At 37.2% G+C, this 24,456-nt stretch overlaps 2 protein-coding genes across 17 annotated transcripts in view; one reads left to right on the forward strand and one right to left on the reverse strand.

The window, feature by feature from the left end:
* The window catches only part of LOC134752282 (gastrula zinc finger protein XlCGF57.1-like), a 48,420-nt gene extending 41,589 nt beyond the window's left edge, over positions 1-6,831 (reverse strand). For all 16 annotated transcript variants that reach the window (XM_063687937.1, XM_063687936.1, XM_063687935.1 and 13 more), the window contains exons 1-4: positions 6,503-6,831; positions 5,562-5,736; positions 4,730-4,846; positions 3,931-4,134 (exon numbers count right to left, since the gene is read on the reverse strand). In XM_063687937.1, the coding sequence (XP_063544007.1) occupies positions 3,931-4,134; positions 4,730-4,846; positions 5,562-5,736; positions 6,503-6,664 (658 nt within the window). In that variant the 5' untranslated portion in view covers positions 6,665-6,831. The remainder of the gene's footprint in view (positions 1-3,930; positions 4,135-4,729; positions 4,847-5,561; positions 5,737-6,502) is intronic.
* A 502-nt stretch (positions 6,832-7,333) lies between these two features.
* Positions 7,334-19,823, forward strand: LOC134752289 (zinc finger protein 37 homolog). The gene is made up of 6 exons (XM_063687949.1): positions 7,334-7,578; positions 10,058-10,205; positions 12,025-12,153; positions 14,563-14,706; positions 17,093-17,235; positions 18,436-19,823. Exons 1-6 carry the CDS (start codon positions 7,423-7,425, stop codon positions 19,375-19,377), a joined length of 1,662 nt encoding a protein of 553 aa, XP_063544019.1. The 5' UTR covers positions 7,334-7,422; the 3' UTR covers positions 19,378-19,823.
* Positions 19,824-24,456: the final 4,633 nt, after the last annotated feature.

Here is a 24,456-nt window from a genome sequence, read left to right on the forward strand (position 1 = left end):
GCTTAAGAAGTGTGAGATTGTATGTCGATTTAAATGGAAGAGCGTTGGGAAGTTCTTTTCGCATACAGCGCAGTTATGCACATCTTTGTGTAAGTAATACGGCATGACGCCTAGCTTCCCGTTCGCGTCTATTTTCCGTCCGTGCGTGCTTAAATGTTCCGCAACAGCTTCTAAGCTTTGGAATTTTTGTGTACATATCCTGCAGCTTAAATCGGTGATGTCTGCTTTAATGAACTCCAGGCTGGGGAGATTATGGAAGGCAACTTTAAGGGTGAAATGTTTATGCTCGTCTTCCATGTGCTTGCGGAAGAAGATTGGATCGTCATAGAGATCTAGGCAGTATACGCACAGTATGCTTTTGTCCGAGACGCGGAACGGGTAGGCTGTGACGTAAGTCAGTATGGTCTCGGCGTTACTTCTCGCCGGATCGTAACTCTTTTCTAGAAAAGAAAACATCCCATTGACTGCTTTTCTTGAGGCTCCTTATAGACGTTTAAACGGACGTGTGAAAGTATAAATACGTAGATTAAAGCCTTGAGGCTCGAGTTTAAAGTTTTTGGGGTTTAATCGCAAACGTTTGATATTCGATGCAAATGTCTAATAACTAAAGTGCAACGCGTCCAAAAATTGCTCCGCAACTGGTACATCTTGTGTACGAATTAAAGTTTTAAATATTTCAAAGTCGCTGGAATTATTTTGGGATTTGTTAGAAACATGGAAGAAAATAAATGAACATGGCCGTCTTCTTGGTACTTTGTAAGACATTTTAGAAAAAAAAATGTAGTACAATATCTGCCTAAATCGTTCACGTATTTCAACCATGTAGGCATTTCAAATAGCCTATTTAATATGGATAAGTCTCTTAAAAATATCACAAATTTTGAATCAATTGTTTTACTATCAGAGCTGAATATATATAACAGTACTAAACTGAAAATAAATATATCGACAAATATAACTCCAGTTATATGGAAATGTTTTTACAGTATTTAATAAAAACTTATTATTACACATTAGTTAGTAGCGATAAATTAATTTTCAGTTGAGTAGAAAATTACGTACCTTTCGAAGATAACTCGAAGCGTAGCGTATAACATACATATTTAGATATTAGGAATCGAACCCAATATGGCTGAAGTCCCGTAGTTCCCGTTCGTTGGCTTCATGATCCAAAATACTTTGGATTATTTTCTGAATTACTTTTAAATTTGCATACTAAATATTTAATTTTTAAAGTTGGTGTTTTAATAATTAACTATTTTTTCAACTGGGTCAATCCACGGTAACTCGGGTTTCTTCATCATTTCAAGTATTGCCTAATATGTTGCTAAATGAAAAGGAAAATATTTTACTAATCTGATCCTACCATCAAAGTAGATATAATTATGTATAAAATAAATTGTAAGTAATAAACAAAAAAAAGGTGAAATAAAATTTCTGAATCTCAATAAAAAAGGAGAATTCCGATGTTCCTGAAGACCTAAAACCTAAAGGGAAAATATCACAAAATACAAAATGCACTTCAAGAAATTAGCTCTGACAGTATGGAAGCGGCTTTTAACAACCCTCAAATTGCCAATAGAAAGCTACACTCACACCAAAAGATAGAGGCTAAATTCCACAAATATCTTGTGATTGTAACTTTAGGTATTCCAGATACGTCCATATTTTATTTACAGCATTCCAGGTATTCCAGATACGTTAATGTGATGCTTGAGAATTATTTAAAACCGACCATTAACTGAGACATATCCATATTATGACACATGCAACTGTACTACTTTAAAAACAGTATTGGCAGACTTTATACTAAAAAAAAAATTAAAATATAATCTAGTCTAGTATAACTACCTCAAGTATTCAATAATTTAGGAGAAATATTAATTTCATTACTTCCTAAAACGATTATTAAGATTAATGCAATATGAACATACACACATACGGAAATTTAAATTAAAACAACTCTCTTTTAGATTATAATACTTACGTTTTTAATAAGAGTTAATTAAAAATGTGTCCAATTGTAACTGCTAAAACATCTAGAGAGTCACAGCGTTTATCGCTGCCATCATGGAATCTGACCGCCACACCCAAGCGCGGCGTATGCGACGCTAGTGTTGCCACCACTCCTCGTAATAGGGAGGGGCGAACATCAAAAAACCGCTAATATACAAATTAATATTATTTTAGTAGAAAATCTGCCAATGTTAATGTTGGTAAACAGAGTTGACTTGAATATTCTATGCAATAAGCAAGTAACGCAGCCAGCGTTATGCGGTCAATGCCGCAGGCGGAGATTTTGGACGGGGTGTTCTTTTTATAACTTCAGTATAATTTTTTCTTTTTATATAGTTTTTCTTTTTATATTTAGCTTTAATTTAGTTTTAATATAGTTTTATTTAACATTAATTTAATTTTTAAGTAGATATAACTATTTATTCATTAATAGATTATACTGATAATTACATTATATCATGCAATAAGCTCATAAATTCAGATATATAATAATATTCTATTTTTTTTTCGATTTAGCTCTTGTTTGCCTATGTTAAAGACCAGCGAGAAGCGCAGCGCAGATCACATTAAATTGATCAAAGTTTCCTGTTTCAATTACATTAAGATATAAATTTGAATGCTCTGAGACCAACCTTGGAGCATCACGGAGGATTTTTGAGATTGAGGTACAAGTTAGAGGATATCGCGGCGGTAGGCGCCGGCATGCCGTGGCATACCCCGGTATGCGCCAGAGTCTCATGAGTGCGCCGGGGTATCGGTTGTGCTCTATACCGAGGTTTGAACCCACGTTTTTTGACCACCATATGTGTATGACAAATGAATATATCCCTTCCAATGGGTTTAGTTGCAACCCATTGGGATACAAGTTATTGTATTTTTTGTTTTCAAGTTAGGTTTGTTCAATTCAGACAAACAAATTTTACAACTGAACAAGGAAAGAAAAAATAAGTTACTTTATGCCACCCTGCTGCCTGTGAATATTTGTTCCTGAGTCATGGGTGTTTCTATGTATAAGTATGTATTTATCAATATGTGCCATTTTCAACCAAAAGGGTACTTATTGTCGCTTGTCAGTAAGGCGCTATTTCCATATAGCTTTAATTAGAAATCAACCTTGTCGACAAGCGACAATGTGGTACCTTTTGGTTGAAAACGTCACATAGAAGTATCGTATATCATCGCCTAGCACCCATAGTACAAGCTTTAATTAGTTTGGGGCTAGGTTGACCTGTGTAAGAGGTCCCCTAATATTTATTTATTTATTTATCATTTTGAGAAAATGACATCACCAAAACTTAGTTTTATTAACACACACACACACACAACACAAATATATTGTGTTTTATTTATACACAGTGAATCTCGATATTCCGGCACTTCAATGGTCCCGTACAACAGTAATCGATTTTTTAAATTAACTACAAAGAAACTTACGAAAATTTTAAGTGCAAACTGTCAGAAGACTGATGACTTGTCTCATGTGTTGTTGGAATGCGTCCGGAATTCGGACTTGAGAAAAAGAATTTTTGGTAGTCTGGGCTCCATGCACAATGGACAGATCAATTGTTGGTTGGCAGAGCCTATATCGGACAAAGCAATCAGTGTTTACCACTTTATTGACCTCTCCCTTGAGTAGGGAACTATGATAGCACCCATGAGGCTGACATGTTCACCTAGTGTCCAAAGCCTCCATAAAAACCAAATTAAAAAAAAAAAAAAAGTAGCAATTATTTTTAATAAACACATTACATAAAAACATGTCTCTTTGAGTATCCAACGAAATTAAACTTCGTACATTAAATAACGCTTAAATTAAAAAATGTGTAATATTTATTCCAAGGTATAAACTGTCAATAAAAAAACATTCATGTCAACTCAATTCCCCAACCCAAAAAAAGCTCAATCGATGCCTACCTTTCTTTTTCTTCTCCGGTTTAGCTTTGCTAGCAGTCGCTTTAGGTGTCTCCTTCTTAGTTTTAGCTTTCTTAGCGGGGCTGGATTTAGTTTTAGTGGAGGATTTCCTCTTCTCCGCTTTGGCGTTGTCGAGGAGGTCTAGGAGGTCTACGGATTCCTTTTTAGGCACTTTGCTGGCGAGTCTTGTTAGCGGCTGGTCGTCGACTGTAAGAAAAGTGACGATTAGATTTCGTCAATGTTTGGCGAACGCGACGCGAGTTGTTGAGCAATTAGACTTTTCGTTCGTCGCGACATCTATTGTCAAGTAACAATACTGATAAATCCGCTACTTGACGCTAGATGTCGACTACGAAATAACCCGCGTTTTGGAAAGAAAACTGATGTATGGAGTTACTACTATTTCTTTACTTATATTAGTCTATGCTTCGAAGGTACCCCGATCGATATCGCCTTTACTTATTGTTGTTTTAATAAAAGGACATTGGGCCTCAAATGGTACAAAACAATTTACGATCAGCTTCATATCTCGTCTTGTGTCCTAAAAAAGGACATTGGGCGTCACATGGTCAAAATAAGGACTTACGGCCATCGTCGTAGGCGGCCCAGGTCGTCGAAATCGTCGTCGCTGTGATTCTTCTCTTGTGGCTCTTCTGAGTAGGTACTATAAAAAGGACATTGGCCTCACACGGTAAAAAAAGGGACTTACGTCGTCGTCGATGCCGCCCTGTCGTCGAAACCGCCACAGCTGTGCGTTTCTGTTGTCCTAAAAAAAGGACATTGGGTGGTAATAAGTACTTACGGTCATCTTCGTCCATATCGTCAAAGCCGCCCCGATCGTCGAAATCGTCGTCGCTGTGATTCTTCTCCAGCTTCACCGGTTCTAGCTTCACCCCCTTCTCCAGCGGCTCTTGAGTGGCTACAGGAGAGAATTTCATGGATAAATTTAATGTTGTATGGGTTTTACCAAAAATATATGTAACTCCATATAAGGGCATTTGCACTTAAAAGTGTATCACTGTTTTTTCGAAAATCCATCAACTCTTGGGTTTTTTCTACTCAGAATCACGAGGACTATCGATTTAAAAAGAAAAAAAATATCAGTTTGTAACGCATTTTCACATACATTTTGTATGGACCGTTACAAAACTGACTCCCAAAAATTGTATGAAAGTTTTTATTTTATTTTAGGTCCTGGATATGCTAGCTATAAGATAAGTCAAATCTCATAGTACAAAACTAGAGAGAGGTAGGTAAAACCTCTGCTGGCACCACCAAAAATAGTACCACTACCACCAAAATTAGTAGCAGTAATAAGTACCTACATTTTAAATAAAATAAATAATAAATAAATAAGCATTTATTCATGGAAACAGCATACATATTTTCATTATATATATAAAAAATTACAAATTCATTTACTTTAAAAGTCACTGCACCCACTTAATCTTTCTGGTTGAACCCATTGGTTGACTGGTAGAGAATGCCTTAAGGCATTAAGTCCGCCTTTTGTACCTTCATGTATGGTGCAATAAAGTTTAAATAAATAACTATTTTCAAATAAGCACAAACTCCGCCAAACTGTATAACAGTTTGTTGGCAGCGGAAGAAACATAGTATTGAAGTTGACTTACTCTCCATCTGAAGCTCATCAACCGTTGTCCGTCCCGGATCCAGGTACTGCATGAACATCTTCTCACACTCCTGCACCTGGCGCTTGAACTCCGAGGCATCCCGTAGCCGGGATATGCAGGGCTCGCAGATCAGACGGCTATTGCTGTTGGGGCCCGATGTTTGGGCGAAGGCGATCTGAGAAATACAAGGAAAATCACTTATATTGTTTAGCCAGGGGCCGAAACTGATCCTTTCGGGTCATCATTGCTCCGAGCAATTATTAGGGTTGGTACAATTTGACGTCCCTTTGCGTGTACGACCACAGATAAGATAGATAAGTCATTAACTTAAATTTTGACAACCCTAAATAGCCAAAAGGGATAGTATCATACATAAGAAAGGGACGGCATGATTCGTCCCTGAATCGCTGTCAAACTTCAGTTTTGTAGGAAGTTTCTTTTCTGTACGGTAGTACTATGTAGATTAGTGTAAGATTGTACCATAATATTAATTTATTTACTTATGACTTGATAAATGGACTATTAAAACATTTTCTATTATGTTAACTGGATTAAATGATTGTTTTATGAAAGACCTCCCAGATCTGACTTAACTTTTTTAGGTTTATCCCATTAAAAAAGGTTGGTTGAGCATCATTACATTATACATACTAGCATAATTACCTAATAAAAGAAAAAAAATATGGCTGCGACATACATAGTAACAGGGCATTGACTTCTAGTATAAGACACCCTTCACCGCATAAGTACAAATTCACAGCTTCAAGATAATCAATATTTTCACAAGCCACCCAAAACATATAGACATCCACAGCGCAACTCCAAGGAGTACACACTTAACTTTTTAATTCAGCCGTATAACAAAAAAAACTTTGCTTGAAGAAAATGGACGCCGTAATGCAGATTCCAACAAAACTCCAACTGGTTTTTTAAACACTTACACTAAGGTCGAACGTCTCCGTCAGCATCTCGCAGTAAACTTCTCTCTTCCCCATCCAAAAATATTCGGTAGAAATGTCTTTATAACAGCCCTCGGTAAAACAACATCGGCAAACAGTAGGGCCGCTAGGCCCCCGTACCCAGTCAGTACTTTTGCCTTCCATTATCACAAATTTACTAATATTTTCACAGAAAATATTATTGCTATACTAAGTCGTACATAACTAATTAAATTGCAACACTAAGGAACTATTCTCATCTATTTAGTTTTAATTTTGAGACACAAGAGCCGAATACCGACGCCATCACACTGTCGCGTCCTTCAGGATGTGTATGTATGTTGCCAGTAACAAATTAACAATGCCTTGCGTCTTGCCAGCCAAAGTTGTATTATATTATCATAATTGTATTATATTTTAATTGTATTGTAAATATTTTAAATTGTATTATATAAATAAAGACATATTAAGTTGATAACAAAACACGCTTATCTTGTTTAAAATTTTGAACAATCAATTGATCAGCTGAATAAATATTTTGATTTATTTGCCCAATTTGCAGTACGTAACAGGAAAATTCAAATTGTAACTTCTAACGCCATCTGTTGTTAAATAGCCAAAATACACAACTGATATCAAGAGGACCACATTTGTTTATTCATTTTTTGCATTTATACATAAAATAGCAATTTAAATTTCTTTAAAATAAAAATGATTGTAGTACAAATTCAATCATTAAAAACCAATAAATATTAATTTATACCCATAGCACTCTGTCAGTCTTTTGAGATTTTGCAATAACAAAACGCCGACAACTCCGACAAGCAAAACAGGTTGAAACGTCAATACAATACTGAAAAGAAAATTTAGAAAATCTTTGTAATTCGGAAAATTAACTGGAACTTGCTGAAATCTACATACATATGAGTGCTACAAGCCGTAAAGGCCCGGTATTCGACCCGGGCCTGTGCCGTTGTTGCGGCGCGCTGAAGAAATGTCGCCTGTTGAACCACGAATACGAATGGCAAGGAAAGAAAGAAGTGTACTCAGATATGTTCGTGGATTGCTTTGGTTTAATGGTATGTCCTTTGCTTTTATAAATTAAGTAAACCTCAGGTTAAGTCAGATGATTTATTTGGTATTAAATACATATTAAATGAGTTGTAAAAATTTGAGTCTGTTTTATAAAAAACAATTTTAAAGAGAAACATATTTCCACACACAAACTATTTTATATAAACTTGAAGTTTACGCCACGTAACGTAGCAAGAAGAAGCTGAAATAGTTTGCGATAGATGTCAACAATATCTTTAACCATTTAATGTTAAGAACAATTTGTGGATACCCTGGTTTGATTCTGCCAACCTCTCTAGAAAAGTGTTAGTCTCAGCTTTCCGAGTCCGGTCCGAACACATCCCTACAAACAAATTTCTGTGCATGATGGGTGTTAAATCGTCACCACTGTGTGCAAACTGTCAGAAGACTGATGACTTGTCTCACGTGTTGTTGGAATGTGTCCGGAATTCGGACTTGAGAAAAAGAATTTTTGGTAGTCTGGGCTCCATGCACAATGGACAGATCAATTGTTGGTTGGCAGAGCCTATATCGGACAAAGCAATCAGTGTTTACCACTTTATTGACCTCTCCCTTGAGTAGGGAACTATGATAGCACCCATGAGGCTGACATGTTCACCTAGTGTCCAAAGCCTCCATAAAAACCAGATAAAAAAAAAAGTGTTTTACAAGCAATATGAATATGTTGGCAAAATATATTCTTTTATTTTATACTTAAATTTTATCAAACAGCACCAATGTATTTCTTTCTTTTTATCTGATGAAGGATTAGTCATTTTGTGACAATTTTGTGGGTGGTTTTTGTAATTATGGACTTTCATATGTTCAACTTTAGGTCCCGTTAAGACACAACATTTGCTTTTGCTTTCAGTTGTTGTGTGTAGCTTGTTCGTGGTTTTCCTCTTCCTCTCCTCGCTTCGATCTTGCCTTCTATCTATCTATCTAGCCCTTTTATTCTGAGCTAGAGTATGTCCCGTAGCTCAGTGTGCCGCTTGGCAAAGGCCTCCTCTAGCTCTTTCCATTGAGGTCTGTCGTGGGCCACTCTTCTCCAGTTCGGGCCCGCTGTGAGTTTGAGTTCATCCTCCCATCTTGTTCGAGGTCTCCTCTGGCCGCGTGTACAACCTCTTGGGTACCTGTTACTATTTTGCTCCATTTTTCCCGCCTTGCCTTCTAATATGGTTTTACAGGGACCTAAAGAACCTGGCCGAGGACCGCGAAAACTGGTGCATACTCTACCGACAAGAGCCATCATGCTCTTAAATTATGAGGATATGTTCAACTACTCCAACCATGCATAGAGGAATATTGATGTCTTCTTCTTCTTCAGTCGTTCCCTCAATACTGAGGATCGTGACATCATGTCCTTATGCTGAAGATGAGGTTCCTCCATAGGGTTCTGTTCCTATTGATGTATAATATCATTATTGTTTAATTTTATCATTGTTGATTGTTTCTCTAAGTATTTTGCAAACAATGTCAAAGTTGATGTCATCTTATTCTTCTCAACATATTTGCGTCCACTGCTGAACATATGCCTCTTTAATGGATTTCCATGTAGTTCTGTATGTGGCGGTTCTATGCCAGGTCGGCCTTGCTGTCATTCTAATATTGTCTGACCATCTGGCTTGTGGTTTTCCGCTCCTTCGGCTTCGCAGTCGAGGTCTCCGGAACAGTACTCGCTGGCCCCATCGGTCATCATCCCTGCGACAGATAATGCCAGCCCATTCCCACTTAAGTTGCGTAATTTTTAACTAACTTACTAACTTTCGTGCGTTGGGTTCATATTATATTACAGTTTAATCAGTACAACATAGTAGTTATATTCTCATTATATTAGGAAACTATAGATTCAAGAACTCGGGCTCAAGTTGCTCGCAGAACTGATGGCCGGTGGGGCCGGAAGGTTCTGGAGTGGCGTCCGCGTACCGGAAGACGAACTGCCGGTAGGCCTCCAACGAGATGGAGCGACGACCTGGTGAAGGTCGCGGGAATTCGGTGGTTGCGAGCGGCACAGGATCGGTCGGAGTGGCGAGCCTTGGGGGAGGCCTATGTCCAGCAGTGGACGTCTATCGGCTGACATGATGATGATGATGATAGATTCAAGAGTTGTGAATGCATGAATATGTCTATAACAGTCCAACACTTGTTGGTTGTAAAATATGAGTAAAATATTAAATTTTATTTAAATAAAAACCATATCAATAGTTATTTGTGCAACAAGAGAGGAAAGTTGGTATTTCTTGCGAGTGTTTATTTTGAGTCCCGAGAATGCGAAATATTCTATAATTGAATCACGAGCGAAGCGAGTCGAATTACACAGAATAATAGTGACAAAAAAAAACGAATTTGTAATAGAAGTATAAAGTGGCAGTTCCTGGCCTTCCCTAAATTAAAAAGCTACTTTGTTTCACTCCCTGACGAAAGTAGGCTTGTTCGAGCTGCTGAGGTGAAAATGTCAATGAAACTTTGTTATAATATTTCCAGCTTTCACACCTAGATGGATCCGAGCTGGAGCGACTGATCTGCGCCACCTGTGTGCTGAGACTGCGGGACGCCAGTGCATTCCGTGGACAGGTGCTGCGCTGCGAGGAGACGCTGCTTCAGGCCAGCATACATGTGCATGGAGACAATGGTATTGCTATTATGTATTGCTATCTGTTTTTAGTTCTAGTATAACCACGTATAACTGTAGATTAAAACTTTTATTAAGACAACTAGCGACCCGCCCCGGCTTCGCACGGGTGCAATGCTGATGTATTATACATATAAACCTTCCTCTTAAAAAAACCGCATCAAGATCTAAGCATGGACCCGGGTATGTCCTTAAACTATGTCCAAAAGAGAGGTATGGGCACTGCGAATGACATCTCGCTTTGTGTGGTAGGGCACAGGACAGCGTCATTCCAGATCTAGAGCAGAGCCCAACTGGGGAAGTACCTCCACCTTACAGAAAACCGCAGCCAAATAACACTAGACCCTACTCATAGTGTTGTTCCTGCCGGTGAGTAAGGTTGCCAGAGCTCAACGAGGGGGAGGAGTGTTACGGTCGGCAACGCGCATGTAACTCCTCTGGAGTTGTAGGCGTACATAGGCTACGGAGACTGCTTAACATCAGGCGGGCCGTATGCTTGTTTGCCACCGACGTAGTATTAAAAAAAAAAAGCGTACATAGGGACGGACAGACAGCAGGAAGCGACTTTGTTTTATACTATGTAGTGATAAAGTGCCTAATAATGATAAAATGTTTTTGAGATCCCTGAATAGTACAGGTACAGATGTAGGGCATAGTGCATAAGGGAAACTTACATAAATTTCACGGAAACGTACGAACGTGCCTTGCTGTTTTATTATTATTATTTATTAAGGAGACAACATAGAAAACATACATGGGATGAACAAAGAACTTAAAATAGCATAAATGTCCTTAAATACAGATGCTTCCATAAACGTATCTCACGGGGAACATATATATGTATACTTTACCACTTAACTTACTTAACTAACATGCGGTTCGCAACATTACAAGTGTTGAGAGAGACTTAGTATTATAATATATTATGTAAGTATGTACGAGTACTTAGACTTATGTGAGGAAGAAAGAAATAAAAGTTTCACTTTAAAAAGTTACCTAGATGTTTGTGATTTGTTCCTGTATAAATTTTTGACTGCTGTTTTGAACTGCTGTATTTCAGTCAGTCTTGGTACAAAAAGTACTAAGTTTGACTGAAGTAGCATGACAAATACGAAAGTTTCCGAGAAAATACGATGGAAAACAATTATGCACAATAAAAAAAATATATATATTTTTCAGACTATAAAAAATCTATATTTTGTTAGTAACAGGTACTTAAAATTAAACACTACATCTGTATTTTGATAGGAACGATGAAATTTAAATGTTATGTAACAGCCACTAACATTTTTAATAACAAAACCTCCGTGAGGGACAGACATATATGTATAAAATTCACTCCGTTTTGGCCGGCCCAGACACGTCGAGCGATTTTCTATTCTGATTAGCTCACTGTGAATAACACCTGAAATGGGTACATTACTTGCAAGATATGACTGATTAGGTTGTAGAAAGAAATGAATATTTTATTTTATTTTACAAAACGTTTGTAGGTCAAAAGTCGTTTATTAAATGAAGTAGACATAACGTTACCCTCCATTTTTAGGGTTCCGTACCCTATTACTAAGACTCCTCTGTCTGTCCATCTGTCACCAGGCTGTATCTCATGAACCGTGATAGCTAGACAGTTGAAATACTCACAGATGATGCATTTCTGTTGCTGCTATAACAACAAATACTAAAAACAGAATAAAATAAATATTTAAGTGGGGCTCCCATACAACAAACGTGATTTTGTTGCCTTTTTTTTTAGTCAGATATTGGATTAAATCTACAAAAATATGAAACTGCAATTTTAAGAATCTTTGTGACATTCCAGTGCCTCCAGAGGTGAAGCAGGAGCCAGGAGTGAAGCTAGAAGAGCGGCCTGGGGACGGGGAAGTGTCCGAACCCCCTGAAGCTGATGATGATGTCATGGACCCCGACTATGTGGATGATGGCGTTGATGGTATGGTAACTTAATTCTAGTGCCTCAGAGTTCAAGCAGCCACAAGTGAAGCTAAAGGGCCCGAGGTATCTGAACCCCCTGAAGCTGATGATGATGTTATGGACCCCGATTATGTGGATGGCGTTGATGGTATGTAAACTTAATTCTAGTGCCTCAGAGGTCAAGCAGTCACAAGTGAAGCTAAAGGGCCCGAGGTATCTGTACCCCCTGAAGCTGATGATGATGTCATGGACCCCGATTATGTGGATGGCGTTGATGGTATGTAAACTTAATTCTAGTGCCTCAGAGGTCAAGCAGCCACAAGTGAAGCTAAAGGGCCCGAGGTATCTGAACCCCTTGAAGCTGATGATGATGTCATGGACCCCGATTATGTGGATGGCGTTGATGGTATGGTAACTTAATTCTAGTGCCTCAGAGGTCAAGCAGCCACAAGTGAAGCTAAAGGGCCCGAGGTATCTGAACCCCCTGAAGCTGATGATGATGTCATGGACCCCGACTATGTGGATGTCTTTGATGGTATGTAAACTTAATTCTAGTGCCTTAGAGGTCAAGCAGCCACAAGTGAAGCTAAAGGGCCCGAGGTATCTGAACCCCCTGAAGCTGATGATGATGTCATGGACCCCGATTATGTGGATGGCGTTGATGGTATGTAACCTTAATTCTAGTGCCTCAGAGGTCAAGCAGCCACAAGTGAAGCTAAAGGGCCCGAGGTATCCGAACCCCCTGAAGATGACGATGTAATAGACACCAATTAGCCTCATGCATGAAGTTTATATTTGAACGAAATATGTTTTATTCGGATGTTTGTTACCGTTATATCATGTTACAAATGCATTTCCGTTTTTAAATTACCATTTAATTACTTAAAATTATAAATAAAAAGTACAAAAATTTGCCCGCGAAAAGCTAGTGAGCGAAACGCTCGAAACGCCACGTGACGTCACGCGTTCGACAGATTAGTGTCATTAGTAGCAAACGTCAGTTGGGCCGCCCAACGTGTGACGTCATCACGCTCTGTCGAATTCGCGCCAAAAATTATGAGCGTTTCAACCGCTCAAAAATTTTCAACATTTTAAATATTTTTTAATAAAATAATGTTAAGGTTTACAAAAGTATTTTTATCATTTCCGGTGTTCCAACGATATAAATTATGAATCCAAAAATAAAAATAAATTCATGCATGGAGCTAATTATGTAGATGATGGCGTCGATAAAGGGGATATGTGTACTTAACTGTGACGTTTTCAACCAAAAGGTACCACATTGTCTATATAAGTATGTATATCGTCGCCTAGCACCCATAGTACAAGCTTTGCTTAGTTTGGGGCTAGGTTGATCTGTGCAAGATGTCCCCTAATATTTATATATTTAATATTTATTTATTGTTGCTTGTCGATAAGGTTGATTTCAATTAAAGCTATATGGCAATAGCGCCTTATTGACAACCGACAATAAGTACCCTTTTGATTGAGAACGGCACAAATACTTGCAAATATTTATATCTAAACATAAAAGTGCATTTTTTTTTACACCCCGTTCGAACCATTCCACTGGCTGTCCCATAAAAAAGCATTTCATTACGTGTATTACAAGTTTTTAAACGTTTTAAGCCGATAATTTTTTTTCTGAGCAAATTTTTGATCCTCTCTTCTTGCATATTTGCGTCCACTGCTGAACATATGCCTAATCAAAGATAGATATAACTCCGTAATAGATGGATACAGTCTAAGGAAAAAACGTGCCTCGAAAATCACGAAAATTTGATTCTCGATCAGATGGCGCCACTAGTTTTGGCCTACTCTCGTATAGAGGGCGTTGACGGTTACGTTTGTTATTTATAATTTTAATGCATATCAGTGAAAGAACATGGGTCAAAATCATATAAAAATAATTAATGCGAATAAAAACATCATTTATCCATATTTAAATACATTTTAACGTATTTTTATAAATCTTCATTTTTAGTTTTAAAGTATGTCGATAGATGGCAGTGAATTTACAGTGGTTACAAAATTGACTATGACAGTACCGCTCTATCTTATTATATGCTCTTTGGCCTAATGGATTTCCAATGTGTTCTGAATGCAGCGGTCCTATGCCAGGTCGGCCCTGCCGTCTTTCTAATGTCGTCCGACCATTTGGCTCGTGATTTTCCGTCCCTTCGGCCCTCTGATCCTCTGCTACATGCATGTCTGCTACATGAGAACCGTAGAAATTTTCGTAGTATGCTCTATTGGTGGAAAACACGCATACAGCATAAGGCGGAGATAGTTTTGTTTTCCTTTTCTTCAAGTTCCGAAGTAAAAGTGCTGATGTTTCTGAAAATTAAAGCAAGTTGGTGGGAACAGAACGGTACAGACTAAATAAACAACTCACTTTTTCGCGTCTAAATAACATTTATATTTCCAGATTTAGACGTAACAGTGGCGAAGCCAAAGAAATCACCGAAGAAGGAAAAGAAAAAAGTGAAGCGGCGAGTGAAGCGCGGCAAACGAGAGCTCGTGGAGAAGATGAGGAAGACTGGAGAAAGGCTGAGGAGACTGGAGAAGATCGGTAAATATAACGTTAACTACTTTAATAAGGATAAGAAATTGAAAGTGAAGCGCGACAAGCGAGAGCTAATGGAGAAGATGAGGAAGACTGGAGAAAGGCTGAGGAGACTGGAGAAGATCGGTAAATATAACGTTAACTACTTTAATAAGGATAAGAAATTGAAAGTGAAGCGCGACAAGCGAGAGCTAATGGAGAAGATGAGGAAGACTGGAGAAAGGCTGAGGAGACTGGAAAAAATCGGTAAATATAACTTTAACTACTTTAATAAGGATAAGAAATTGAAAGTGAAGCGCGGCAAGCGAGAGCTAATGGAGAAGATGAGGAAGACTGGAGAAAGGCTGAGGAGACTGGAGAAAGGCTGAGGAGACTGGAGAAGATCGGTAAATATAACGTTAGCTGCTTTAATAAGGAAAATGAGGCTAAAAAAGAGACGCGTTCCATACAGATTTTTATTGATATCTCTATTGCACTTGTATACCTATCATCAAAGAGAATATAATAGGATAGAGCGGTACTGTCATAGTAAATTTTGTAGCCACAATAAATTCACTGCCATCTATCGACACACGATTAAAACTAAAAATGAAGATGTATAAAAATACCATAAAATGTATTTATATATGGATAAATGATTTTCTTATTTTATTTGCATTAATTATTATTATATGATTTTGACCTATGTTCTTTCACTGATATGCGTTAACATTGTTAAGTAACAAACGAAACCGTCAACGCCATCTATCCGAGAGTAGGCCATAGGTAGTGGCGCCATCTGTTTGAAAATCAAATTTTCTTGATTTTCGAGGTACGTTTTTGCCTTAGACTGTATCCATCTATTACGAGTCTTAGTTGCATAAAATGGTAGAATAAACCTTTATACGACCTTGCTGTACGATAATAAGTTCACCGACTATTTGGTTGCATAAAATGGTAGAATAAACCTTTATACGACCTTGCTGTACGATAATAAGTTCACCGACTATTTGGTTGCATAAAATGGTAGAATAAACCTTTATACGACCTTGCTGTACGATAATAAGTTCACCGACTATTTGGTTGCATAAAATGGTAGAATAAACCTTTATACGACCTTGCTGTACGATAATAAGTTCACCGACTATTTGGTTGCATAAAATGGTAGAATAAACCTTTATACGACCTTGCTGTACGATAATAAGTTCACCGACTATTTGGTTGCATAAAATGGTAGAATAAACCTTTATACGACCTTGCTGTACGATAATATAATAAGTTCACCGACTATTTAGTTGCAAAAAATGGTAGAATAAACCTTTATACGACCTTGCTGTACGATAATAAGTTCACCGACTATTTGGTTGCATAAAATGGTAGAATAAACCTTTATACGACCTTGCTGTACGATAATAAGTTCACCGACTATTTGGTTACATAAAATGGTAGAATAAACCTTTATACGACCTTGCTGTACGATAATATAATAAGTTCACCGACTATTTAGTTGCAAAAAATGGTAGAATAAACCTTTATACGACCTTGCTGTACGATAATAAGTTCACCGACTATTTGGTTGCATAAAATGGTAGAATAAACCTTTATACGACCTTGCTGTACGATAATAAGTTCACCGACTATTTGGTTGCATAAAATGGTAGAATAAACCTTTATACGACCTTGCTGTACGATAATATAATAAGTTCACCGACTATTTAGTTGCAAAAAATGGTAGAATAAACCTTTATACGACCTTGCTGTACGATAATATAATAAGTTCACCGACTATTTAGTTGCAAAAAATGGTAGAATAAACCTTTATACGACCTTGCTGTACGATAATAAGTTCACCGACTATTTGGTTGCATAAAATGGTAGAATAAACCTTTATACGACCTTGCTGTACGATAATAAGTTCACCGACTATTTGGTTGCATAAAATGGTAGAATAAACCTTTATACGACCTTGCTGTACGATAATATAATAAGTTCACCGACTATTTAGTTGCAAAAAATGGTAGAATAAACCTTTATACGACCTTGCTGTACGATAATAAGTTCACCGACTATTTGGTTGCATAAAATGGTAGAATAAACCTTTATACGACCTTGCTGTACGATAATAAGTTCACCGACTATTTGGTTGCATAAAATGGTAGAATAAACCTTTATACGACCTTGCTGTACGACAGTAAGTTTACCGACTACTTAGTTACGGAATTATTTGGAGCATTTTCTATGAAAAGGGACCTTATTGTCGATGGCGCTTACGCCGCACAGCGCCGCGCGGCATTGTATTTATATCGGAGCATCGTTTATAACGGCGTAAGCGCCATCGACAATAAGGTCCCTTTTTATAGGAAATACCACATATATTATCTATCTTGGCTATCATCAATATTTGTTATTGCAGAAATCCAACCGGCGGTGGAGAAGAAGCGAGTGGTGGACGCGGACTACAAGGCGTATAAAGACTGCGTGACTCTAGTAGAGAGTTCGTTTGTGTGTCCGTTCGACACTTCCTTCAGCGACTACTTCTGTGTCTATTGCCGACAGGTATCTCTAATTATATAGCATAGAGTAACTTATACTAGAGCGGTACTGTCATGGTAAATTTTGTAACCCCAGTAAATTCACTGCCATCTGTCGACATACTTTAAAACTAAATATGAAGATTTATAAAAATACGTTAAAATGTATTTAAATATAGATAAATGTTTTTTTTATTTGCATTAATTATTTTTATATGATATTGACCCATGTTCTTTCACTGATTGCGTTAAAATTATAAATAACAAACGAAACCGTCAACGCCCCCTATACGAGAGTAGGCCAAAGCTAGTGGCGCCATCTGATCGGGAATAAAATTTTCGTGATTTTCGAGGCACTTTTTTTCCTTAGACTGTATCCATCTATTACGGAGTTATATTTATCTTTGGTAAATACTAATTCATACCCCGGCTCGTACCAATGAGTTTTTCGGAACTTATGTACGAAATATCATTTGATATTTACCAGTCGCTTTTCAGTGAAAGAAAACATCGTGAGGAAACCAACAAGGCCTAGTTTCCCGTCTGGGTTGGAAGGTCAGATGGCAGACGCTTTCGTAAAAACTAGTGTCTACGCCAATTCTTGGGATTAGTTGCCAAGCGGACCCCAGGCTCCCATGAGCTGTGGCAAAAATGCCGGGACAACGCGAGGAAGATGACTAATTCATTATAATATTAAATATCCTCGAATTAGATTTTCTGAGACATATTTTCAACATTTTCTTTTTTCACGAAATAAAATTATGAAAACTGATTTATAATACATCCCGACGTTTCGAACCCTTTACAGCGTTCGTGGTCAACGGGTGACTGTGGAAAAACTACAAGGTGCAAAACTACCCACATACAAAAATAATGAACCATAATAAACTATAAATTTTATGGCTGGCTTTACATGCAAATAGTTGTATATTAACTAGCCTTATTAACCGATTTTGAGAGGTATTTTTTAGGGTTCCGTACCCAAAGGGTAAAAACGGGACCCTATTACTAAGACTCCGCTGTCCGTCTGTCTGTCACCAGGCTGTATCTCACGAACCGTGATAGCTAGACAGCTGAAATTTTCACAGATGATGTATTTCTGTTGCCGCTATAGCAATTAATACTAAAAAGTACGGAACCCTCGGTGCGCGAGTCCGACTCGCACTTGGCCGATTTTTTTGTGTTTTTCATATTGAACAAAGTTTAACCAAAGCTTATTTTCCAGGTATTCACGGACCCTGACAAGCTGCGCGATCATACGCTGACCCACGACCCCACAGCCTACAAAGACATCGTGACAGCTGTCAAAAAACTACCCCAAATCGACGTCCACCGAATAGACTGCCGCCTCTGCCCTGTCAAAATTGACACCCTTGACACTTTCAAAGATCACCTCAATAATGTACACGGAACGACATTCTACCCCAACCCTAGCGATTTTCTAATTTATAAACTAACTTTGAAAAACTTAACTTGCTTAGAATGTAATCATTCTTTCGGATTTTTCCACGCTCTAAGAAAGCATATGGCTGAACATTTCGGCACTTGCATCTGCGATGTTTGCGGCGCACATTATTTCGAAGAGCGCATGTTAATTTTACATCAAAAAACACATCAGAGAATCGACGAGAATTACCCGTGTAAAGATTGCGGTAAAAACTTTAAATCGAAGCACAGTAGATATTTACACGAAGCGCGTACACATAAAAAGGAACCGGCGTATCAATGTGTTAAATGCGATGCTGTGTTATTTTCATATACTTTAAGATATCGTCATATGATCGAAGTGCATGGTGAAGAGAGGCTTTTTCCATGTGAACATTGCGATAGAGCATATGACAGCCGAAAATCACTTCGAGAACATAATAGGCGATCACATTTAAAAATATTTAAGCACCAATGCGATTTGTGTGATAAAAGATTTTACTTACCCTCAAGGCTTAAAGAGCATATGGCTACGCACACTGGGGAAAGGAATTATAGGTGTGAGTATTGTGGGAAGAGTTATCCGAGACTTAGAGGCTTGAAAGTGCATATGCAGTCGCACGGGGCAGAGAAGAAGTTCAGATGCACGTTGTGTGGTGCAGCCTTTACGCAGAATGTTAATTTGAGGAATCATGTTAAGAGGCAGCATCAGAGTTTAGATTTGGATGAATTTCACGATTAAGTAGAATCAAAGATATAACTCCGTAATAGATGGATACAGTCTAAGGAAAAAACGTGCCTCGAAAATTAAGAAAATTTGATTCTCGTTCAGAGGGCGCTACTAGCTTTGGCCTACTGTCGTATAGGTGGCGTTGACGGTTTCGTTTGTTATTTAACAATTTTAACGCATATCAGTGAAAGAACATGGGTCAAAATCATAAAAATAATTAATGTAAATAAAAAAAATCATTTATCCATATTTAAATACATTTTATCGTATTTTTATAAATATTTATTTTTAGTTTTAAAGTGTGTCGACAGATGGCAGTGAATTTACTGGGGTTACAAAATTTACTATGACAGTACCGCTCTAGTATAAGTTACTCTATGGTAGAATATATAAGTTATGTAAATGAATGAATGTTTCTTAACCTTTTGGACGCCAATGACGGATATATCGGCACCGCAGGTCCAACGCCAAAGACGGATTAATCGGTCAAAAACCACAGAGCAACATAGACCTACGTGCATGTGCATAAAGTTTAAATTTCAGTTTTGACACTTCGGTCGCATGGCGTCCGAGTGACAGCTTTTGTGTTTGACACGGCGTCGAAAAGGTTAATGTAAAGTTGTAATCATGGAGCCTAATTTCTAATTGTGTAATAGTTTTGGACAACTTAAATAGGGTATTTGACTACTAGTTAAATCAGAGCCTACCGCGAACCACGTTTGACGTGTTGCCTCTCTGTCGCACTTGTAAATTCGTATGTAAGTGTGACAGGGAGTCAACACGTCGAACGTGGTTCGCGGTAGGCCCTCAGTTTCTTTTTTCCAACGATTTGCTACTATGGAATTAATATGAAACACTAGCATGTGACGTCACTCTTTATAGTCTTATACGGGTTTTAAAATAGAAATTGTGGCTAAAAATAACTGCTGTCTACGTTTCTCTATTAATCTTCTGGTGCTTTATTTCATGCGCGGTGTAAAATAATTTATTTTAAATACAGGCAAATACCCTGTTGTGGACATATGTTTTACAAATATTCTTAAGATTTCGGTATATACATATAGACAACTAGCTTTTGCCCGCGACTTCGTCTGCGTGGAATTAGTAATTTGGGTACCTTAATTCTTAAACAAATCTGCTTTTTAATCCATCCTTTTTTCACCCCCAAATTGGTCCACACTATTCATTTCCACCCCATTTTTTACACCCTTAAGGGATGATTTCGGGGATAAAAGTTATTCTATATCCTTTTCCACAGCTCAAACTATCCCCATACCAAGTTTCATCTAAATCGGTTCAGCGGTTATTGATTCCCCATACAAATTTCCACCCCCTTGAGGGGTGAGTTCTGGGATAAAAAGTATCCTATGTCCTTCCCCGGGACTTAAACTATCTGTATACCAAATTTTAACTAAATCGGTTCAGCGGTTTAAGCGTGAAGAGGTAACACATAGACAGACAGACTTTCGCATTTATAATATTTGTATGGATAAACATTACAACCTAAACCTCTGTATGGCCAATACCGGAATATTTTTATCTTTTGAGCCCCATTTTTCTTTAAAAATCACACACATGCCAACGTCATTGTTATCTCGTTTTTTAGCATTGAATTAAATTAAAATTGTAAACAATCTCGACATTAACATGTCTTTTTATTGAAAAACACTTTACACACACACATCACACACACACACACATCAAAATAGTTTACAATTTTTCTAATGCTAAAAAAACGAGATAGCAAATGTAAACCTTTTTTGTAAGTAAAGGGTTTGACAGTGTACCCGATAACGTTTATAACCGTTCTTGGAGTGACGCGTTTAGACGTCCTTGGCGTTCCATGGGTTAAAGTCATCTGTAATATTTGGTAAGCTCTCTAATTACTACATTTTAGTATTCAATGTATTAAAATCGTGTATATAACAGTTACTTCCAGTTATAGCATCTCTAATAGTATTTTAATGATAATAAACCCAAAGCACAGATTATTTATATAATACTATACTAGCCCAAAGTATTTTTTACTATAATTTATTTTGTAACATAGTTATTTAACTTATTTATTTTACTTACCAGTATCATGTGTGTGTGAATGGAGATGGTTAATAAATATGTTTAGTATTTATGAAGTTTTTTTTCTTTCGATACTCTTTAAATTACCTCGAAGTTTCGTGCATTTCATAATATAAATATGCTTATTAGTTATTACATATTTCACGGTAAAGCACTATAACCTTTGGGTATATTTTTTTTTATGAAATAGGAGGCAAACGAGCAGACGGATCACCTGATGGTAAGCGATTACCGCCGCCCATGGACACCCGCAACACCAGAGGGGTTGTAAGTGCGTTGCCGGCCTTTGAGATGGGAGTACGCTCTTTTCTTCAAGGTTTGAAGGTCATGTCGGTCCGGAAATACCGCAGGCGACAGTTCATTCCACAGTTTAGCGCTTTACCGTGAAATATGTCCCGGTTGAAAGTTTTTTGGGGAGGGGACGCTAGTGTGAGTAAAGCATTATACCCAAACATTCGTTTCAAGCTGGATATAATTTGTTTGTCTTCCCCATACATTAGAACATAACTTGACCGAATCACAACAACATATAAATCTTACGAGCGTTCTTGAAGATACATATCTAACGCCAAAAATACTTTCGATTCACGATGCATCCTAGGGTTTTTGACGTGATAACGTCTTATAAATCGATGAACACCGGTGGCATGCACGAAAAAGTGTCACGTTATGTACAGATTTCCATGGAAACGTGGACAGATCTCCATGGTAACTAAAAGTATAGAATTTTTCATTAATGTTTTCTTATCACGTTATCACGCAAAATTATCGTCCGTAAACCGACTTTGACAACCACATTTTTTCACCTATAAAACTTATTTACTAAGAATCCATAAACTTCAGATTAGAATATTAAAAACTATAGTTCCGCTAAAAATAAAACAACAATATAGAAATAATTATGAAAACTTGTTTAATTACTGCAGGGTACTAAGTGTGTATGATAAGGCTAAACTGGCTGTAATCCTGGAATACAAACATCGTTTGGGAGAGCTGAATAGATATAGTAGACAAAATAACCTTCGCAGTTTACCCAATGAACCTAATTTCATGACTACTAAGAATAATAATGTATATGGTAATAGGACTTCGTCCTCATACGTGCCAAAAGCTCTAAACAGCTTTCCCAGAGATGTAATTGAAGATATAATTAAGAAACCTAGTAATATTAAGGCTATTGTAAATATTTTTTTTTTTTTTTTTACATTGAAGGTAAAAAGAAACTATCAATTTACAAATATGTGTTTAATACTCGTACAAATATAATGAATGTACAGTTAACAAAAAAAACAACAATGTTTATTTGTTTAAAATACGTTCAGTCAACCATATGAACGCCACGTCTATCGTAAGCACGATACTAGTTAGTTAGTTAGTTAGTTTTGCTGGGCATTTTCCGCAACTCGACATCCAATGTGCCTATTTTGCGTGAAACGAGGTAGCGCTACTCTAACCACCCCAGCTCCTCCACGAAGCCTAGCAAGGTCTTCAGGTTGCTAGTTGCTTCCTTTAGTGTGCATGGATTTCCTAGGTATTTGCTCCTATATACTTCTACCTGTTTACAGTCTAGGAGAATATGTTTTGTTGTTTCTTCTTCTGCCATGCACGCTCTGCACATGGGGCTGTCCGTTTTACCCATGATATGTAGGTGTTTGTTTAGTGTGTTATGTCCTGTTATTAATGCATTAAGCACGATACTAATGCACGAAGTTTAATATTGAGATGCACGCGCGCGTATTGACGTTTGGCGGCGAAAGGGTTATACCGTACCATAAAGAAAAAAGTAAGGAGTGCTAACTCCATAGCTCCATACATCAGTTTTCTTACCAAGACGCGGGTTATTTTCGTAGTCGACATCTAGCGTCAAGTAGCGGATTTATCAGTAGGCACTGCTACTTGACAATAGATGTCGCGACGAATGAAAAGTCTAATGCTCAACAATTTTCAGCTACTATTATAACCGGAATTCTATTTTCACATCACCTATTCGAAAAGGGAACTTTTCTTCCCTGCTAGGAGGGATCAAAGTGGCACTTTTCTGTTCAAGGACATTTTGTTGCCAGTATGAAATATTGACACAAAGACATGAAATTAGTATGCATATAATCGATTACAATATCTTTATAATCGATTACGTGCATACAATTTTTCTAACAAATAATATTTTGTTGTAATTGTAAACAATAAATGTAATTAGCGTATTTCAAATTAATTAATAGCATATGTAAATGAAGTAAATTAATTAATTAGCGTAATATTTACAAAGAAACGTAAAAAAACATTAGTTTAATAATTTAATTTTTATTTTGACATTTTAGGTCTCCTTAAACGCAGCCATACTTGTCAATGCAATTTAAAAAGTTTATATTTAAAAAGTTATGTACAAATATTTCACAAAGCATAATTATGCGGTTCTGTATTGTGTATAAATTTGTAAATACTTAAATCAATAACTTTATAATAAAAATATAAGTGATATCAGTCTTCATAGTGTTCTTCCGAAGATTTGGTTCAAAGGGCTGGGGTAAGAGCTTACATTGTTACCAGAAAAATCTACAAAAATAATGTACTTGATTTTCATTGTATCATTTTAGTTGTTTGCTGCTGTCTTTGAAAAGATATTAGGTACATAATTATGAGCTGTAGGTACTTTTAATTTGTCAGTACAGTCACTTCTGAGAATATCGATACGGACAAAGTGCCAGAAGTATGTACCTATACTAAGGTCGTGTATACATAATTTTGGCACTTTGTCCGTATCGATCTTAGCTTAAAATAATAATGTTTTGAAACCTAATATATGTATATAATTTCCTCATAGGTGATGTGAAAAGCAGTATGTGTCACATGGTAGCAAAATTATTTTCACCTTGGGCGTTAACACTTGAATCCCTCACTACGCTCAGGATTCTATGTTAGAATCCCTCGCTACGCTCAGGATTCTATTATAAGTAAGTAATCATTTAATCCAGATAACATTGATCCATAATTAAAACATACAAAACATTTGCAATA

The sequence above is a fragment of the Cydia strobilella genome, chromosome 24 (genome assembly GCF_947568885.1).
Source record: "Cydia strobilella chromosome 24, ilCydStro3.1, whole genome shotgun sequence".
Lineage (NCBI taxonomy): Eukaryota > Metazoa > Arthropoda > Insecta > Lepidoptera > Tortricidae > Cydia > Cydia strobilella.